Source organism: Drosophila obscura, unplaced genomic scaffold (assembly GCF_018151105.1).
Source record: "Drosophila obscura isolate BZ-5 IFL unplaced genomic scaffold, ASM1815110v1 contig_9, whole genome shotgun sequence".
NCBI classification, from domain to species: domain Eukaryota; kingdom Metazoa; phylum Arthropoda; class Insecta; order Diptera; family Drosophilidae; genus Drosophila; species Drosophila obscura.
This window is the reverse complement of record NW_024542883.1, coordinates 4,449,064-4,468,880: the sequence shown is the minus strand read 5'-3', so window position 1 is coordinate 4,468,880 and position 19,817 is coordinate 4,449,064. Positions and strand designations below refer to the sequence as shown.

Genomic DNA, 19,817 nt, shown 5'->3' with positions numbered 1-19,817 from the left:
CGCTGCTGTACTCCTCGTACTCGTACTCGTACCGTGTCAAAGGTTCATAAATTCCTTTTAATCCTGCTTTATGGCGACATCACATCGAACATGAACTTTAACGCTCATGTGACTACGTAGACGGCTTCATTTGCATTTTACAACTTCATTTGGCAGCCGGAATGCGGAGCGGGAATAAAAGAAATTTACGCCGAACCAATTGCCGCCATTTCGAATGGAGTGGTGGGGGTAGGTTCTCCCGGACCCCCACTAGGAGTTTGCGAGTGTGCTGTGAAATTATTGTTTAATCTTAGCTCCTGACCGGGGCGTAGCAGTAGACGCCCCCGCAAAAACCAAATGTTGCACGACAAGCGACCATTACTTCCTCCAGGTTTGGGGCCACGGAAGTCGTTTCAGCCTTTCCCCAGCGGAAATGGACATTTGCACGCCTCTCAATTGACCCCAGGAACATCGAATGTCCACTCCCACGCTTTCCCCCATGCCACGAACCATTAAAATTCGATTTGTTTCTGTTTTTCTTTCAATTCTCAACTAATTTATTTTTGCTTTCTCGTTTTCGTTTTGCTTTGTTTTGGGTGAAATGGTTTTGAGTTTTTTAGTTTGGTGACACCCTAAAATATGTTTTTGTTACGGTTGTAAATTACAATTTGTCATTCGACTGAATTTAGTGTGTAGATTTTTCGTTTGTCGATTGTTAATTGGCTTAAAAGTTCAGTTTAATGTCTAACTTTAATTTGAGTTTCGTACCTAAAAATAAAACCATCTAACAATTAAACAATACGAGTACGTCAATCAATCATTGAATTCATCCATTAATTCCTGCAGTCTGTGCCAACTCAAATGAACTTACAGTATCCAAGGTCAACTACATTATCCTTCTTCTATATTGAGATCGCTTAAAGTACAAAAACACTTTTAGTTAGACTAACACGAGAGCGCTTAGGGAGGGGTTCAAGGATTAGGTTCCGATAAGGATTTTCGAGATACTGTTTTTTTTCTAAGGGATTACTATACTATACACTTACATTGTCTGATTTCTCCTCGTCATGGGATTCCGTTTAATATTGCGTATTAGCGAGTATAAAGAGTGGAAAAGTGTGTCTATAATACAACAGAGGGGGGCTGGGCATCGAACCAGTTGGATGTCCTCCAGCTACCTAATCCTAACTACCTATGCAGACAAATGCAATCAGAGTGGTGGCATTACCTTGCAGGCTACCCTGATGCTGGCCGATTTGCTTGTCATAATAGCCCTCTCTGGCTAGCCAAGGACTCTCAATATCTGCCATGATCTTCATTCATCCATCCATCTGTACACGGGTTCGATTAGCTCTTGAAAATATCCTGCCCGGGCTGGGGGGATGAGGGCCCGACGCCAGACGCATTCGTAGTCCCACTGCCGTCGCCGTTCAGTCGCTTGAGCATGGCATTGCGGTGAAGCCAGTAGGGCGGCGGATCTGGGGGCTGTCCCGGCAGCAGAGTCTTCGACTTCAGGTTGGAGGCTGCTGGGGTCTTGGGGCTGTGCGAGGCAGTAGCTGCGCTGTACATCACCGGATCGGCCAGCTGGGCGGCCGACTGGCCAACGGCCACCCTCAGGGGCGTCTCCTTCTTCCGGATGGTGTCGCAGGTCTCCTTCATCTTGCAGAGCTGATCCTGCAGGTTGCGGTACTCCTCCAGGAACCGCTCGAGCTGGGCTGCGTGATAGTCGTAGGCGGCCACCGACGAGTTGGCTGCCCCCGCAGCTCTGTTGGCCAGTGCAGAGAAGTCCAGCAGGGGCGTGGCCGCACTGCTTAACGAGCGCTGATGCTGCACTGGACTGCATGGCAGACTGGGCTTGTGTCCGATGTTATGGGGCCCACCCTTGTGCGCTCCGCTCTGGACCAGATTGAGAAAACTGTTGGCTCTCTGGCCACCGCCAGTGTAGGTTGTCGTGCTGGCATAGTTGGCATAACTGGACTCGGCCGAGTAGCGCCTTCCCAGGCCCATGGCTTCGTTCAGAAAGCTTCCATCTCCGAGGGTACTGCTGCCATACTTGCTGGAGTTGTCGGCCAACAGGGGCGACTGACTGTCTGAAGAGTTTCGGAAGTACTTTCCACTCGTCTTTAGCTTCCGGGGTAGCGTGCACAGCCCCCCGTTGGGTGCCGGCATCCCCTGCGAATATACATGTCCTTGCTGCTGATGCTGCTGCTGCTGATGTGCCTGAGCCACCGCATACTTGGCTATGTCCAGAAGATCCGGATAGTTGCTGTCGAAGAGATCGTTATCCGGGCCGTCGCCGTTGCTGCTGCAAAAAACGGACGTGGCCATCTCATCCGCCGGGTGGTTGCCGTAGCGGGAGAAGGGCGTGGCTGAGCAGGTCGCACCCTGAGTAGGTTGGGTTAGTATGGTCGTCGTCGGGGGCTTACTGTGCGGCGAAGTGATCTTGGTGGTGGCTATGGGCGTTGTCTTCCACGTAACTGCATGTCCTCCATAGCCCGCCAGGCGAGCAGCAGCATCCACTTGACTGGAGATGGAACTGGATGCGGAATCAGTGCTGTGAGAGGTAGAGAGAGAAAAACAGTGTTGGGTTAGTTGTGGTTTATGCTTTAGTCGGTGAAGGCTCCCTAAGATGTTGCATGTACTACGGAACATCTCAACTGTTCCAATGGCCTAGCAAACATATTGGCAGCGTTGTTTAGCCGTTCGAAAGTGGAAGGTTAGAGGGTATGAAAAGTTGTTTGATTTTTCCCCGCTGCTCTGATATTAGAACCTGTTTTCTTTCAGTGTAGTTTCGCCCTCCTCAGCAGCTCACATATAATTGTTCGCTGCTCTTCTGCATTCCCACATCCATATTCGGTGGGTACTTTCTTCGCACGGCTGTGTCCATGTCCATGACGATAACCAGCCCCATATCCATTAACCCGCACTCATATTCCTTTCACACGACCAGCGCCAATCAGGCAGAGTGAGGTCTCGGTGTGAGCCCAAAATAAAGCACTTCTCATGGATGTTGGATGTTGGATGTTGGATGCTGGAGGTTGCTGGATGTTGGCTGTGGGGCCAGCCCTCGCATATTTCGCGCGTCATTAGCACGCGCGTTGTAAGATGGAGAAGGGAGATCCGGGTGGGGATGGGGTTTGGGTAGCAGAGGTGGAGCGAGTGCTGCTCGAGCACAAAGTGGAAGTGTCAAGTGTTGCCCATAATACGGACGGAATACGGAGATCCGGGCGTGCGGCCCACTCGAGCATGACAGCTCTTTGACAGGGACACGGACAGGGATAGGACAATTGCCACTCGAAGTAACGAACCGCAGAAACAAAAGCTGCACCAGCACTCGGGCTGTGTGGGGCTTGGGCGTGGGGGTGCGGCCGGGGTAGGGTTTGGTGCTGGGGCAGGCCATGAGGGTGCGAGGTCAACTTACCCGCCGATGTCAATCAGGCGCGGGATGTGCAGATCCGTTTCCTCCAGCGCCACTGCCACTGAATTATTCGTAGAGGATGCGGATGCGGAGACAACATTGCCTGCCTGTCGCTTTGTCGAGTCGCCTCCCATAGAAGTCTTTCGCGACGGCTGCTGCTGCTGCTGCTGCTGCTGCTGTTGCTGCTGGTCCTCCTCCTCGTCGTCGCAGTGGGTGGACACATGTAGATAATCGCCATTGCGGCGCTGGGCGCTACCCGCACTGGGATTCACAATGGCCGCCTGGCCCGCATCGTTGTCGTTGAGGGGTGTGTGGGCGGCCCGGAGATAGCCGTGCTCCTCGGCATCCTGGAACAGACCGGCCCCATTGGCGCTGCCACCGCCACAGCTGGCGCCTCCGCCCAGGTCCGGTCGCACCCGGGCCGTCATTTCGATCTTCTCATAACTCTCGCTGCGTCTTACGGGGGGAACGGAGTTCCAGAGCCGCAGTTTCCGCCGCCTCCTCAGAGAGCAGAGGCAGATGGCGGCAAACGAGGAGCCAACCACAAACAGTAGGGCGGCTACGACGCCCAGCAGAACAATCCGAACACCCCAGGGAGCTTCCGGAGGCCGTCTAGATACGGCCAGAGTCACGCTGGCTTCGACCTTTCCGGCCTTGTTCTCCGCCGCGCACGTGTAGATCCCAGCATCCTGCATGTCCGCCGTTAGTATCGTCAGGTTCGAGGCGTTCCTCAGCATGTTGACGACATAGGTCTTGCGACCCTGTGTGGCCGCCGCCGTGCGCGGCTCGTCGGAGTCCTCGCCACCGGCACTGAGGTTGGCTATCAGGCGGTTCTTGAGCAGCCATCTCACAGCCGGCTGGGGCACCCCTTCCACGTAGCAGCTCATGGTGACATTGCGTCCCTCCACGCCGTGCGCCGTCGTGTCTGTGGCCACGATCTGCGGAACGCAGGCAAAATCGTCCACGTCCAGTTTGTCCCAGGCGCGGCCAGTCAGTCGGGTGGGAGACTCGCAGGTGGGTGGTATCCCGCTCGGTATGTTCTGCTGCAGCATCCAGGCCCTAAGCGGACGAAGGGAGCAACTGCAGTTCCATTCGTTCCTGGCCAACTCCAGGCCATGCAGCGAGGACAGCGAGGTGATGGTGCCGCTCCTGACCTCGCTCAGCCGGTTGCCATCCAGCTTCAGCCACTCCAGACTGCTCTCTAGGCCCGCAAAGGCTCGCACCGCAATGAAGACCAGGCGGCAGTCGCTCATCTCCAGGCGCACCAGCTGCGGTACGTGTGCAAAAGCGTCGTCCGGGACACGCAGGATGGGGTTTCCATTCAGCCGCAGCTCCCTCAGCTCCGAAACGTGGTAGAGGGCCAGCGAAGGGATCGCCCCCAGCTGGTTATTACTCAAATCCAGCTCCACAAGGTTGATGAGCTTACGGAACGCGTGCCGCTCAATAAGCCTCAGGCGGCAGCGGGCCAGGTAGACCTTCTGAAGGTTGAGAAGCTGCGCAGCGGCGAAGCTGTCGTCGGGGATGGACTGAATGTCGTTGCCACTGAGGTCGAGCAGCTGTGTTCCGGCGTCGAGAGGCTCGGGGATATGTGTGAGGTTGGCATTAAGGCACAAGACGGACTCCTTGCCGCTCTTCCACTTGCACTCGCATACCGAGGGGCACTCGGCGCGCAGCTGGCTCAGACAGCACAGCAGCCACAGGAGCTGCCCCAGCGGTATGGGCGGATGCAGGCGCCGCAGGGGCCGCGACTCTTTTCGGCGCACCTTCGTCGCCAGCGTGCGGTGCTGGGCGCTGTTGTCGCTGGCTATGTCGTGTGGTCGATCCTCCAGCGTCGATGTGGCTGCTGCCGCTGCCATGGCATACTAGAAGATGAGCTGATTCCTATCAGACTACTTTCTCAAGCCTGCAAAGAAACGAGAGGGAAAAGGGCACATCAATGCGGCTGTCATAAACTCCTGGACTGCTGACATTTTAATAAGCTCCACGGGCGACGCAATGGGTGTGTACTTCCATCATAGCCGTCACTCGCTGTTGCGACATTAAGTCATAACAACGCCACAAAGGAGTCCCAGAACGGCCTAGACCACCTCTCCCCATCCCCACTCATGCCCACACTCCACAGCTCAGCCACATTCCAACTAGAAATTTGACTTTGCTTCGTTTTTCGTGACTTTTTTCGTGACTTTTTTTGTGTCGGTTATGCCCCGCGGTTTGTTTGACTTGGCTACGTGCCCCAACCAAGCCTCATAGTTGGTTTAGTTTCTGTATGTGTGTGTGTGTGTGTGTGTTTTCTGTGTGGCATGTTGCAATTATGGCCATAGACCATGCTAGCCAAACAGAGCCCGGACCGTGGTACGGCCTCTCCTGCTGCTCTGCTCAATATATGAAATTTGCATGCGCCAAATGGGGCGTATGCACAACATTTTAGCATTTCCGCGATAATTTTTAAAGCCAAATCCGCTTGGCGCGAGACTCTCAGTATGTCTCCATTCCCATCTATCCCCTACTTATCTAACACAAAAAGTACTCTGAGGAGATCTACAAAAGGCGTACGTAAAGTTAAAATAACTTGAAAAAAATGTGTGTGTAAGGCGCTATTTCCGCAACGCGTGCACCAAATTACAATAAGACTGTAAATAGGTTCCTCAAAAATGAAAAATAAGTCACAAAAAATCTCAAATTTGGGCCAAAAATGTCATTCTGTACAACGGAACATTTAATGATAGATTTTGTTTTTATACCTTTTGTGTGAACAATTTTTGTCTAAAAAATGGCCATTTGTGTAAGTATATTTGTTGCTCTTGATTATTGTTTAATTTCGATGAATTCCTAAACATTTAAAACATTTCGTTAATGAATAATCACCTTATCAATGCTGCGTTAAAATAATCGAATGAATGACTACATATTTATGACTCAATTAATATCAGAAATTGGCACTTTTTAACAATATTTTTATAGAATTGTTAACAATTTAAATCATGGACATAATCACCTTATCTTTATAAGCCAAGTGTATTTTATGGATATATTTATATTTTATATTGTTACATTTATATGATTTATTATTAATAATAACTAATAAAAATAATTATTATCAGTAATGATTATCCTAAAAACTTAAAAGTTTTGGTGTATTTGTTTAGTTTATTCTTAGAGCCGCCTATTTTCGGGAAACAAAAAATAATGAGAAGGAACGTGTGAGTCGCTTCTGGGGACGCGACTCTACTTATTCTGGCTATAATTATGATCCCATCTGATTCAGATATGGGTATTCACTACGATACTTTTATCGTAGCTTTAAAATTGTGCCTGCCACAGATTTTCGTCCTTTATGGGGCGGAAGGGGCGAGTCTGACATGAGTCTGAAAACAAAATATGGTTTCTCTAGCTCTTATAGCCTCTGAGAACTAGGTGACAAGCAAGAAGCAAGACGGACAGACGGGCGGACAGACAGACATGACTATATAGACTCGGCTATTGATGCTGATCAAGAATATATATACTTTATGGGGTCGGAAACGTTTCCTTCTCTGCGTTGCACGCATCCACTTTTACCACAAATCTAATATACCCGTTAACTCTTTTTGTGTACGGATATAATTATTATTTACGGTCCGTGACTACAATATTGACTTCATGAACTAACAACCTCTTTGTATTTTTTCAAAATGATATCTTGGTGCTCGCCTACGCCTACATGCAGTCAGTCGGCGAAACAGATTTAACACATAAAAGTAAACTGCCACAGATAAGCCGAGTTTAAAGGGTAATCCAACAAACCAGGATCGGGGATACTAAGCATTGAAGAATATTCGGGAATGCGACCACTTCTGTTTGGGTAGATGGGATTTTTTAAACGGCTTGTGCATCGGATTCAGAACAGAAACCGGAAGCCGCAAAGCAAACAAAATGCTTGCAAAAACCGCGATGGTGTCGGAAGGGCTTGTGGGGGTGGGCGTGCAGGGGATGGCTTGGCCACTAATGCATGTGGAGGGCGTCTAGGGGTCAATACACTGGACGACAGCCGCAGAAATGAAATGAAGTTTTTGCATGTTACGGAAAATACTCAGCTGCATTTTTGCGCTGCCAAACAAAGGCGAATGGTGGCAGACAAAACGTGCACGGACCAGACACTGGAAAAGGGAAATGGTCGCAGACAGACACATGTGTGTGAGTGTGAGTGTGAGTGCATGTACTTGTGGTTGTGGCATTGTCGCTGCCGTTTATCATACTCGTATGTGAGCACGCTACCGTGAAGTATGCAACATGCAAATGCAAATGTGCCTGGCTCCGCTTTGTTGTGGCCTCCTTGTGCTTCTGCTTCTGCTTCTCCTTCGACTCCAAGTACTGTTTGTTCTTCTTGTGCAGTTACTGCAGACACTAATCCTATTTATGTTGCATTGCAGCGAGGTTAATAATTTTATTTCCAACTGCACAACTGCAGCGTCATTTGTGTCTCCGTCCGCTGCAGTCGTCTGCCCTAAGCCGCTTGCCTGCTTATGACATACGATACTCGTACGTGCCCGGGGTTCGAGAAACTTTTTGTTGAGAAACTGACTCACATATACGTACACCCAAGGTACTGTAGCGGAGGCAGAGGCAATGGCCCCTGCTCGGCCTAATGAAACTCCCATTAATGCAGTTCCGACTCATGATATGTCAGCTGTTCTGTACACAAATAGGAGAGCCCACATGTCACAGATGATTCGCCGAAAAAGTTGAGCAGCAGATCTTCGATGTTCTCGCTATGCGATGCCCAGCCATTCCATCAGACTCTGGCATTATTTATGTCTGCTCGGTATGAAAAGTATTAGGTGACAGCTGCCAAATGTTGGTTTTTGGCAGAGATTTTTGGCCAACTTTGGTAGTCTCACACACAGACTTGTTGTCCCCTGTTCTAGCCCTTGCTTTAATGTAAAAATAATGTCCTTTCGGGCCGCATTGATTGCAAATAAATTACACACACACACACACACATTTCGCTTGCCAAGGCGTCGGGACAGCTGAGAAAAGAAGTGAGAGTGAGAGAACAGATTAAGTGCCCAAAAGTGTTGCCATCGTTGACTTCATAAAGACGTACACACACACACACACACACAAAACAGAATGTAGGGGAGTCCCGGGCAGGTCCGAAAAGGCAGCGCCATTAATTTCACTTTGGCGCCGCGCTTCGTTCGTTTGCTGAAACTTTAATTAGAAAATCCTTGCAAAGATTTTTGTGTAATGTTCTCTGCTTGAATGCTTCCACTAAGCCGGAGACTCGCTATCGCTCTCTCTCTCCTCCTGCTCGGCGCTGATAATGAAGTTCTTTTCTTCCACTTTTCTTGTATTCTTTGCATTCACACTTCCGGCTTCATTATGTGCAAATTATTTTAGCTGCACTTTCGTTCTCAAGCCTCCAGCCCCAGCCCCAGCCCCGACTCAGGCCCAGGCCCAAGGCCCCTCGAGGTTGAGGCAAATATTATTTCACTGCTGCTTCTCGTACACTTTGATAGTAAATTCCCTTTTAATACCCTAACAGGCTATATGATAATTATGATTTTTAGCGGGCAGCACAAGCTGATGAAAAATAAAATGAATATAGATTATCCGCGATGTAGCCGATGTGTTTGTGCAGAACTATGCTCAATATTTACATATTTTAATACGTATGTACCATGTCTCGCAGCCACCAGAACGAATGGTGCACGTTACGGGAAAGTGAATGTTATTGCTATCGTATAGCCGAACGAATCTATCACATCTATGGAGTGTGAAAGGGCATTAACGGCTTCTGTATTTGCCTATTCGAGGATAAGCGAAGTTAAAAGTAATCTCTAGTCCATTCCCTCCAGCTCGCTGTCATTATTCATTTTTTGTGTGCTTTTCTTTTTGTGCTGTGTAACCTTTTTTGCCGCATTGTTTTGCAGCTGTAAAGCAATTTTCACAAGCATAATAGACTTTACCAGTGAAAAACAAAAAAAAAAAAAGAAGGGGAAAGCGAAGAGCAAAAAAACGAAAAACTCCAAGCAAAATGCCTGAAAAATAAAGGGAAAGCGGAGCAGCGAGGGAAAACAGAAGCTAAGCGGTATTTCTCAAGAGGCGGAGGCACGGGATCTGGGCTCTGGGAAAGCTGGGGAATTCGCATCGGAGGGGATTCCTGCAGCCACGAGCTGTGGTCAGCTGCAGCTGCGCGGGAGCCTTGGGCCAGGACTAGGCCTAACCGTCCTGGCCCCCGCATTGTTTGCTCGGCTGCATCCTTTTAGTTCTTCCGACCCGCTCGCGCTCCCATTTTTGTCGAGTGCCCACTTCACTAGTTGTTGTTTGCTACGTATTTTTGTTGTTTGCTGGTCCTTTGTCAACATTTGCATTGCCATTTGTTCATGATTTTAGCCGAAGAATTGCGGCGAAGGGTCTCCAAGAGGGGCCTTAAATTATGCTAAAGCAGCGCCGCAGCGTTTAATTAACTGCTTGCCTGCGGCAATGCTAACGACCCCGCAACGACCAGAAAAAATCCTGCAGGTATGCTTAATTTATTGCTTGAATGCCAATGGCCAATGTCTTGACGAGAACATTGAATAAACTATTCTTATGAGTGTTTTCTCTTCTTACCTTCAACCACAACGGGGCAAAACAGCTGTGCAACTCGCCATCACTTCAAGCTCGTTTCGATGTCCAAGACATGGGAACCATAAGAGCAGAGTAAACTTTCATTTATTGTTAGCAAATAGCAGGGCTCAATCAGAAGTGTTCTCACTTATTGGGTATGATAAATCACTTGTCTGATGTGCCAGCTCCAGCTCCTTTCAATGGGCATTATCGGCCAAGCTAATTATATGGAGGGAGAGGCATTTTGTCATCGCTGTGAAAGTTTTGTGTGTGGCAATTAAATAAACGTTTATCTTTCCCCACTGGTCCACAGGCAGTAAAAAAGCTGTTGGCTTAAGTGCTCGATAAGCGCACTCGGCCGACTGGTAGGCCCCGAAAACGTGTGTCTTATTAAGCCATAAATAGAGAAATAAAAGTTTAACTTCAAGTATACTCGTATCGGCCAGCTAGATGGGCAGGCGCACCTTTCCCGACTCCTTCGGCCCTATCCACAATAACCAATAATACCGAAAGCCAATAAAAGTAAACAGCACGACGAAACAAAGCCTGGGGGCGAGGGCGAACCCGCATACCAGGATACAAGCATACCCTTCTCCCTCCCACCCACACACGTTTACAATATCCAGAACATAAATATCCAAAAATACTGGTGGGGAGGGTGCTTCAATTTTACGACGAACAGAGTCAAAGTCCCTTCCCCGGCCCTCGGTAAGCGTGTTCAATTGCCGCAATAAAACTTCTTGATAATATGTGAAAATCATACAAAGCACAATATTAAATTAGCCCACAACGAAAATGTGAATGGCATTGACGACGACAATGGCAACAACCGACTGGCAGTTGTCGGGCATTAAATTGTGGCTATAACCACGGACCACGAACCATAAAATGTGCAGATGTCAGCCCGAAAAGGCAGAAAAAAAGCTGATCAGCATATTCTCGGAGTCGGACCGTAAGAGATACGTAAGGCGTAGACAGGGGGCGTGCCAGAATCGAATTGCCGCAAGGTAAGCATAGTACACTAAACATTTAAATGTGTGGCTCTGTGGGCCGGTTTCATCATCAATTTCTTTGGTGATATGAGTAGGTATACGAATGTATATGTACGTATTATTTCTAAGTTTGTCTGAGGTGTACCAGCAATAACTATTATTAGATTAGATAGCAACTCGCAAAGTTTAGCACAAATCAGCTGAGACATTCTTTGGGAGGAAGATCGGATTAGTTTTCCAACTAAAAGTTCTGCAGACATCTTATATATTCGCTCATCAGACACTTTCACCTGCTGTGATTATTATTCAATATTCCATTTATTCGCTTTTCATTGAACAAGTACTGCCAGCTCTGCTTCACCATAATTTGTATGGAAAAGATGCAAACCCCAATGAGGAAAATGGAAACGGCGAGTCTCTATTGACTCAGTTCTAGACATATAGAACTTTTGTCAGCCGAAAACTATCAGGCGCCTGAGAGACATCACAATTGGTTTTGTGTGACAGTTATTGATTATTTAGTCGGAGCGTTCGCTGATTGTTCGAAAATGGAAGCTGAAGCTGCTGGGAAATCAACAAAATGGGAGCAGTCCAACTAATTGTTCAGGTCTGACTATCCCTGCCATGGCAGCCTCGCCGAGGACGGAGATTCAACTTTAATGACGGAGAATGGATTCCAGCTCCGACGAGAATTTTCGGTGCTGTAACCGGAAATTTGATTTTCTCTTTCAAGGTACTGGCCCAGCTGAGCATGGCAGCTTTCCCCAACTACAAAAAGCCATTCAAAGTCAACGCTTTTTCACGCCCAGAAGGAAGTTTGCCCCCCTTTTAAATGCATTCTGGAGCATACCAAAGATTTTTTAACTTTTTCAATGCAACGCACAAAAGCTCAATAATAATATTTGGTGGATATTTGGTGAATTCCATTCCGATTTTCCTGACGCATTTGCACGCAGGTCTGATTCGATTTGCACTTGAATCGGGCGGCGGTTGGAAAGTGACAGAGGTTGCAGTATTTTCGCCTGAATAGCACTGCAGGCGATTGAGCCAAATTCCATGGCCATTTACTTTCGTTTCGCTCTGAAAATATTTTCCGTAACAAAATTCAAAAATGCAAAGAAATTCCGGCGTTTTGAATTCCAGCCCTTATTACTTTTCACAAGCCCAAAATTATTTTCCTACTTGTTCAGGAATGTGTGTAGGCTGGGCCAGAGCACAGTAAATACTTCCTTAAATAAACAATTACGTTTGGAAATAATTTGTGTGCAAATACTGCAAGTGGATGGAGAGGAATCTGAAATTCGTTTCCTTAATTATTTAGTCAAGCAAATCCATCTGCGAGCATTTCCAACCAAAGTTGCTTCTGGGAAGATTGCGAAAATCTTACGAAAAATCCTCTTATGAAAAGATGCTTTCTCAGACAGTTACCAACTTGATTGCATTTCCTTTCCACCTGCCCGCCGTCTGTTGAGTGCATTTCTGTTCTCAATTTTCTCTTGTCTTAGCCCATCTTGGCATCTCATCCAATGAGGACAATATTGCCACTGGCTCTGGTTCTGTCTCTGGATCCGGAGCCAGCCGTTGACTTTTCCAATTGAAGCATCAGCAGCAGCCGTTCGAGTACCTCCGCAGCTGATTGCTTCGGCAAAACTTTGCAACAACATGTAGTGGCAGCTAAACTAACAGATAGCAGATAACGGATAGATATCAATCAGGCTCCTACACCAGTATACTGGTGGGTCCCTGATGGAGTGGTTCAGCTCAACGACAATAATCAGCCATGTGAAAATCTTTGTTTATTAGCGCTTTGCCGCCCTTGAGCATTGGTTAAAATGGCTTTCATTCCAGGCTCGCCTACTTAAAGATATTTCATGAAACCGGGTCTTCCTATTCTGTATATAATATTTAAGCGCAATACCTATGTACTCGTATGCATTGTTGCTCTGCTCATCCTGCCCTGTGGGCACACATGAAAAAAGCAGCGATTTATTATTGTCATCCGGCGCTGAGCTCATCGAAATGAAATGCAAACACATCTCGGCCCATTTCTCATAATTGAAATTGTAACGGATCAGAGAATGCAAATAAATACGATTCCCGATCCCCTCCCCATTAAAAGCATTTCAATGGGCCTCCCTCTCTATTGTACCCGGTCATGAATTATTATCCACAGAAGCACCCATAATACCACGAACCAGCTCTATAACCTCTAGTTTTTTATTCATCATTTTTTGTTTTTGTTAAGGACTCTCGGATGACCCACATGCATTTTTCCGTTGTTAGTTTCAGTCAATTAAATGCAGCGGATTATATCAAAATCTTTGCTATTTTTAATAAATATGCAAACATTTGCATAGAACAAGGCCATCAAAAGCATAGCGAATGGAAGGACTCTCGCACACAAAAATCTGTTTATTTTTATTTCCTTATCAAGGGTATTATGTTGTTGACATGATGCGTGCATCAGTACCAAACGCCGAGCAGGTCCACGTCGAGGTCAACGATACACTGAATATGGTGACATATATAACGCTGGTATTTGGCATATCGCCAAGATTTGATCTATATAGTTTTACTGGTAGCGAAGCGGAAATTACATACGTTACTTCGAGAAAGATAACAAATACGATACTATCCAAAATGTGTTCTATGATTTTGTGAATGACGAACAATCCTTGAAACCATTATCTGATGTACTTCACGGACAGATACAATCGATAAGATTGTTGCTTCGGTTGCTTCGATGCGACTTTTCAAATTGATCGATTGATCGCCCCCACAAAGGACGAAAATCTGTGGCAGCCACAATTTTAAAGATACGCTAAAACTAAAAACGCAGTATCGTAGAAAATATCTACCAGATTGCCGAATCTGAATAAGATCGGATCATAATTATAGCCAGAATGAAGAAATTCATTTTCAGTTGCTTCCCCTGCCCCCTCCTACCAACGACAACGCAACTAATATTCCTTCTCGCTCGCACACTCTGCCGCGTTCAGTGCGCGAGCAACCCCTAGCGGAGGAGATATAGATGTAGAATATACATTGTATATGTATACGTAGATAACATATGTAGCAAAAAAATGTAAAATGTAAAATATTTTTTTTTAATTCTAAAATTCTAAAAAATCATAAGCTCAAAAATGTATATACTGACTGAGTACGGGTATAAGTAGAGTCGCGTCCCCAGAAGCGACTCACACGTTCCTTCTCGTTTTTATTAGGGATTGCTAGGCTATGAGATAGATTACAATAGCTTGCATATTTAATGGCTTTTGCGTCGACAATCGACCAGATAACGTTAAAATCATTTCTGAATAGGGTCCATACAAAGCCCGCTGGATAAGCGGGATGAAATGACTAAAAGTGCTCTGATGGTAGGGCAGCATGGATCAAAACCCATTTTTACATATACGGACTCGTATTAGATTGGCATACATTTTAAGGTCTGTACCTATTCAATCTCTTTTGCCTCCCTACTGTAGTTATTTATGCAGAATAACAAAGCGTTCGCCTATTTTAATATGCATATAAATAGGAGGAGCCGAGTTCGACTCTCTCGCGGTTGAGATTTCGTGCATTAATACAGTGTATTAGGCCTACAAAGAAATTGTTTCTCAGTCTGACACATATCTTATATTACTTCATCTAAATAAACTTCATTTTGAACGACAGTAAGTTTAAATAATTTACACTACCTTGCTTTTTGAGGCTCCCAATTATGCGACTTATTTGTTTACAATATCTTACAAATGCCAATTATTATTGGTGATAGAAACTATCTTCGATTAAAAATATAGATATCGTATGCCAATACTCGTATTGATAGTTCAGTTTTCTGTCCATTCAAAAATAAACGAAAAAACCTGCTTAAACAAGCAGCTGTTCATTTTACAAATTAATTTCTTCATTTCATTTTATTTTTTCCAGATATTTCGCTGTTTTTAACAGCACTTTATGTACTCGTCATAGGCCATTTTTACTGTATTTCCAGTGGTATGGCACCTTTTTCCCGCTGCACAGGCACAAAAGGGATGCACACGTGACTACGCACCTAAAAACTGGATTCCTTTCCCCCAGTCCATATCCCCCTAGTTCGCATCTACGAGTATAGTTTACTCTCCATTGTTGTTGGCTTTTGTGCGATGTGCGACCCGTGTCGCTGATGTTGTTGTATGGATATTGAAAAGCATTTGGTCATCAAATATGTATAGGTTTACTCGTACAAAGGCAAACATACATACATACTATGTATGTACTGCCTATCCATATGTGCATATACATATGTATGTACATAGATGTGTGCTGCTTGCATTTAGGTCAGTGGATCAAAAATGCCAAAGACAACTTACAAAAGTTAAAAACAGCCTGGCCATCATCGATACGGGTATGCAGTCTGTATGCTGATGTACCTGTATGTCCATCTGGAATGTGTGCTAGGATAAGTGGGATGAGATGAGATGAGATGGAGTCTGGGCCACCTGTGCTCCACTTTCGCTTTTTGTGTTTGTGCACTCGTTCGTTTCGGTCCAACTTTTGTCCAATTTGAGCAGCTGGCCAAATGCCTCTAAGGGACGAAGGTCAAGAGATGGAAAGAAAATTCTGCTCCCCACAAACAGGGTGCAAGAGGGGTGGGGTGGGACGTGCAAAATACTATTTATAAGTTGTTCCACATTTTCCCTGGGACGTTTTGGAAAAATACAAAACTTGTCACAGCTTCTTCTGGTAATAAGAACTCGTCCATAATTCAAGAAAATGCAATAAGCTTATTGAGAGTGCGAATTTAATTTTGGTTTATATCTGAGCTTTTCTCCTCGCACTAAGCTCTGTCTCATCAAAAGCCAATAAAAGTCAAACCAAGTCCCAATGCCAGTCCCATCCCATCCGGTTCCATCCCAGTCCAATCCCATTTTCCCATTTCCATCTCCACACTTTACGCCCTCTGCTGCATTACCATAAAAAGCGAATGCAGTTTGGGGACTCAGGACTACAAACGAAACGCATTTGTATGCACTTTTGCTTTTCCTAACCAAACATCAGACTGCGAATGCAGCATTAAGGCGAAAGTTTTGTTCCCCCATATTCTCCATCAGCATGTGTGTGGGCGTGGCAGGAAGCTTGGCTCGCTTTTGCGCTATTATACAGGGTAGAGAGAGAGCGAACACGGTGCTAAGTGCTTTTTCTTTGCTTATGAGGAGGGGAAAAAGGTACCCTGGAAAGGGGAGGACTATGGGGCAGAGGATTGGGGATGCGGACTACAAGGCTGGGAACTCTGATAGCCGATAGCTTATTTAATTAGTTGACCTAGAAGATGAGTTATGGCAACTAAATCTAAAAGTCATAGTAAGTGGCGCAGCCTACAGTAGAGCTATATTATTGTTCGCCTGTTGTACTGTCCACTGTCCCAAAATCGTTTTTATAGTTGAAGTAGTCTACATAAGTAGTTTTGGCAGTTTCACTCAACCCTAATGTAAAAATTTGTTCAGATTACGAGTCTTCCTAGGATACAGCCAGAGTGAAGAGAGACAAACAGAAAGTAGAGAAACAGGCATGCTCTTGTTTTGGTCTCTACCATCTGATTTCACAGAAAATGTTTCAAATCCATAATTAATACGTTTTCTAAACGTATTCTATAGCGAAGTTGAGGTAATCCAACCAACCGCATGGGATGACCTTTTCAGACCTGTAGATCATTTGGGAATCGTTCCCCTCCCCGCCTGTGCTCGCATGTACTAGTATAATAAAAGCCACTAAAAAGAGTAAACAATTTGCGCGCATAAAAGCCGAAGAGCAAATAAACTCCTACCAAATCCTGCCGCCAGCCCAGAACAAAGCAAATAAAACAAAAGCGAAACGAACGGAAAGGAAGGGAAGGGAATGAACCAGCCAGGGTTGGTTGCCTACTAATGCAAACATAGCGTCAAAGCCGCATGCACCCACCCACACCCACGCATACACATCACTCACATACACATTTACGGATATATGCATGTGTATGTGTAGGCCTATCCCGCAAGGTGCTTTGTGTTCCGCTGCCGCTGTTGTGGCTGTTGCGGGTTCGGCTATTTAATTTGTGCCTCAGAGAAGAGCCAAACAATTTTTAATCATGTTTATGGCCAAGCAAATGTACACACACACACATTCACACACGGTTCTGATTTCATTGCAGGAGAACAGTTACAATTATGAATAAGAAAAAAAATAGAAAAAAAAAAATTTATTTCAATAACAGCCCGTTAGAGACTATCTTAACCCGCTAATAGAAAGATAAAGCAGACCTACAAAGTCAAACAAAAAATTTGAATGATTGAATTAAACAATTAATTATCTGGATTTCAATTTGAGACATTTGGAAAAATGTAACTCAATATATACATATACATAAAATATGTTTCTAAAATATATGTCGAAGATTCTAAAATGTTGAGTATATCCTTGTTTTGCATTACATATATACCCGTATTACTTGTTTTATTATTACCCGTCGGCTTTTTCCGACATCTTTCCAATTGTTAAGCATTGAAGTTCAATTAAAATTTCAACATGTACAAAAGTTTACGAAGTGTGGGACTAAGCTTCTTTTCAGTAACAGCTCTGATGTCATCGATATAATTTTTTCCTGGTATTTTAAAATATTCAAAATAACATTTAAAGTCGTCAGTATCCAAGGTCCTCAAAATATTCGTCATGAATAATTTTTTCTTTCTGACTTTCTGTTTCTCTGCTTAATTTTTTTATGCTCACTTTTGCAGAATAGTATATACATGTTTTAAAATGAACTAAATACATATAATTCTTGGCTGTAATTTATTGATTTTCCATTCACGAAACATCATTTGAAAGTCCTTTTGCACACAAAATACAGCATCAACGCCCGATAAAAGGAGATAGAGAGAGTCAAACTGTCTTCTTGTTATACCTGTAGTACCGCTATTTTGGCTGTTTTTTGTGCGAAACTTAAATCGCTCTAGAAGTCAAATCGCACAATTTCGCAGGTAGAAAAATGAAAGCAGATAAATAACTTATAGCAATCGTGGTGTAGTTTTTCTTTTGTGGAACGATCCACACATTTTTGTTGTCTTGTTGAATATTGAGATCAATAAATAAAAAAATACCAAAGTGATAATCAAAGGATACATACATAGTTTTCTTTTTATTCTACCTAAAAGATGCAGTACGTATACACCATTGAGCTCTGCAAGAACGTGGTACATACGAGTATATGTACGCAAATACATGGATAAATTCCTAAAATGAATTATTTTTGTTGTTCTGTGAGATGTGATATTTATGGATTAATCGAGCGGATGGTCGCGGGGAGAGAGTGTTGATAGGGGTAAAATGGGTCCTTGTCCGCCCTAGCCACATTCCATTCGCTCCGCACACCTTTGCTGAGCGTGCTATTTTTAATTGTCTGAATCAATCCGCGCTCGAAATTTTAATTAAATATTTAAATTAAATGAGCAAACAAACAAACAAACAAACACCGGCACAAGCAAATATGCAAACACAGGAATAAATGCATACCCCCGCCTCTGCGTGCCCTTTAACACATTTAGGTTGTCATGAAATTCCATTTTTTTTTGCATAATAAATACTTTCAGTAGTTTGTTGTTAGAGCCCGCCATTCATTTGCATTCATTAGGAATTTTATTCGACTGCGTTTGAGTGTGTGTGTGTTAGCAATTAAACAAAACTCTCTCGGAGAAAGGAGGGGGCCATGCCCCAGCAGCAGGCAAAGTCAAGGACACTTTTCGCATTACACGTGCCACGCTCCATATCCCATACTAGCAGTGGGCAGGATTAGGCTAGGGTCGGGAGCACCTTCAACCAGGACAATCAAACAGTTTTACAAATGCACATGTACATATGTACATATGTGTGGGACGTCTTTTAAATATGCATGGCGCTGCACAAAAGAGCGCAATGCATTTAAAACATGATGCTGATTAAACATAAAGCGAATGAAATACCCTTACTTTAGATGGAATTTGTGTAGGAATTGTATTCAAGATCGTGGCGAGAACGAACACAAACTTAAAGAAGCGATCATACACTATTAAACTACGAGTATTCAAATTCAAATTGAGTTGGAAATAGTTAATCTTTTAATCAGCTGTTCGAGTGTATCGAAATATTTTAGAACTGGTGCATATTCTAATTAATATTTGAATGGTTTGGGGGAATCGAAAATGGTACATATAGCATAAGCTACGATACCAGTACCTAGGATTTATGAACGGAATGACGAGGTGAAAAGTTGCGGGTTTAAAGGCCAAGCCCCAGATTGTCGCGAAGGCAGAGCAGCAGATTCCACCTGCTCCTGCCACACCTGCCAGTGTTGTAGTCGGCCTACTTTCAGTTCCCAGCTGCGTCCATTCCATCCCACCCCATCTGCTCCATATTACCATTTGACCTTTGGCCATTGTATCTAAAAGCTTGCAAGTGCTGCCCCGTCATGCGGTGGGACTTTAATATAGAAAAGGCCGAGGCCGACCAGCATCTGGCCATCTGACCATCTGACCATCGGACTTTCCTTTTCCTCTTTCACTTCCTTTCATCCACTTCCTTTGCGTACTCCCATCCAGGGAATATCTGCCCATGCTATCTCCTCCCTCGGCGTTTGCCAGTTTCTCGGGCAACCTTCAAACCGAGCCGCAAACTTTTGATTAATGTTTGTTAGTTTGTCTCGGCGTAAAATGTATTTGTTTTAAACAAAATGCAGTGCAGAAAGTGTGAAAGAGAGGCGTGTGGCGTGGGCAGCTAGAACTACCCTGGTTTTCTCCGGTTTCCCCGCCCCAACATGACGTTCCTGTTTCGATTTTAGGAAACGACTT

The 19,817-nt window shown here is 45.0% G+C and overlaps 1 protein-coding gene across 6 annotated transcripts in view; it reads right to left on the bottom strand.

The window, feature by feature from the left end:
• Positions 1 to 550: 550 nt before the first annotated feature.
• Positions 551 to 19,817, bottom strand: part of LOC111069275 — a 35,427-nt gene continuing 16,160 nt past the window's right edge. For 5 of the 6 annotated variants that reach the window (XM_022359256.2, XM_022359260.2, XM_022359261.2 and 2 more), the window contains 2 exons: positions 3,401 to 5,300; positions 551 to 2,533 (listed from right to left, as the gene is read on the bottom strand). In XM_022359256.2, coding sequence (XP_022214948.2) covers positions 1,327 to 2,533; positions 3,401 to 5,253 — 3,060 coding nt within the window. In that variant the 5' untranslated portion in view covers positions 5,254 to 5,300 and the 3' untranslated portion in view covers positions 551 to 1,326. Of the gene's footprint in view, positions 2,534 to 3,400; positions 5,301 to 7,651; positions 8,078 to 19,817 lie in introns of those variants that run through there. The other variant, XM_022359262.2, reaches the window with a different exon arrangement.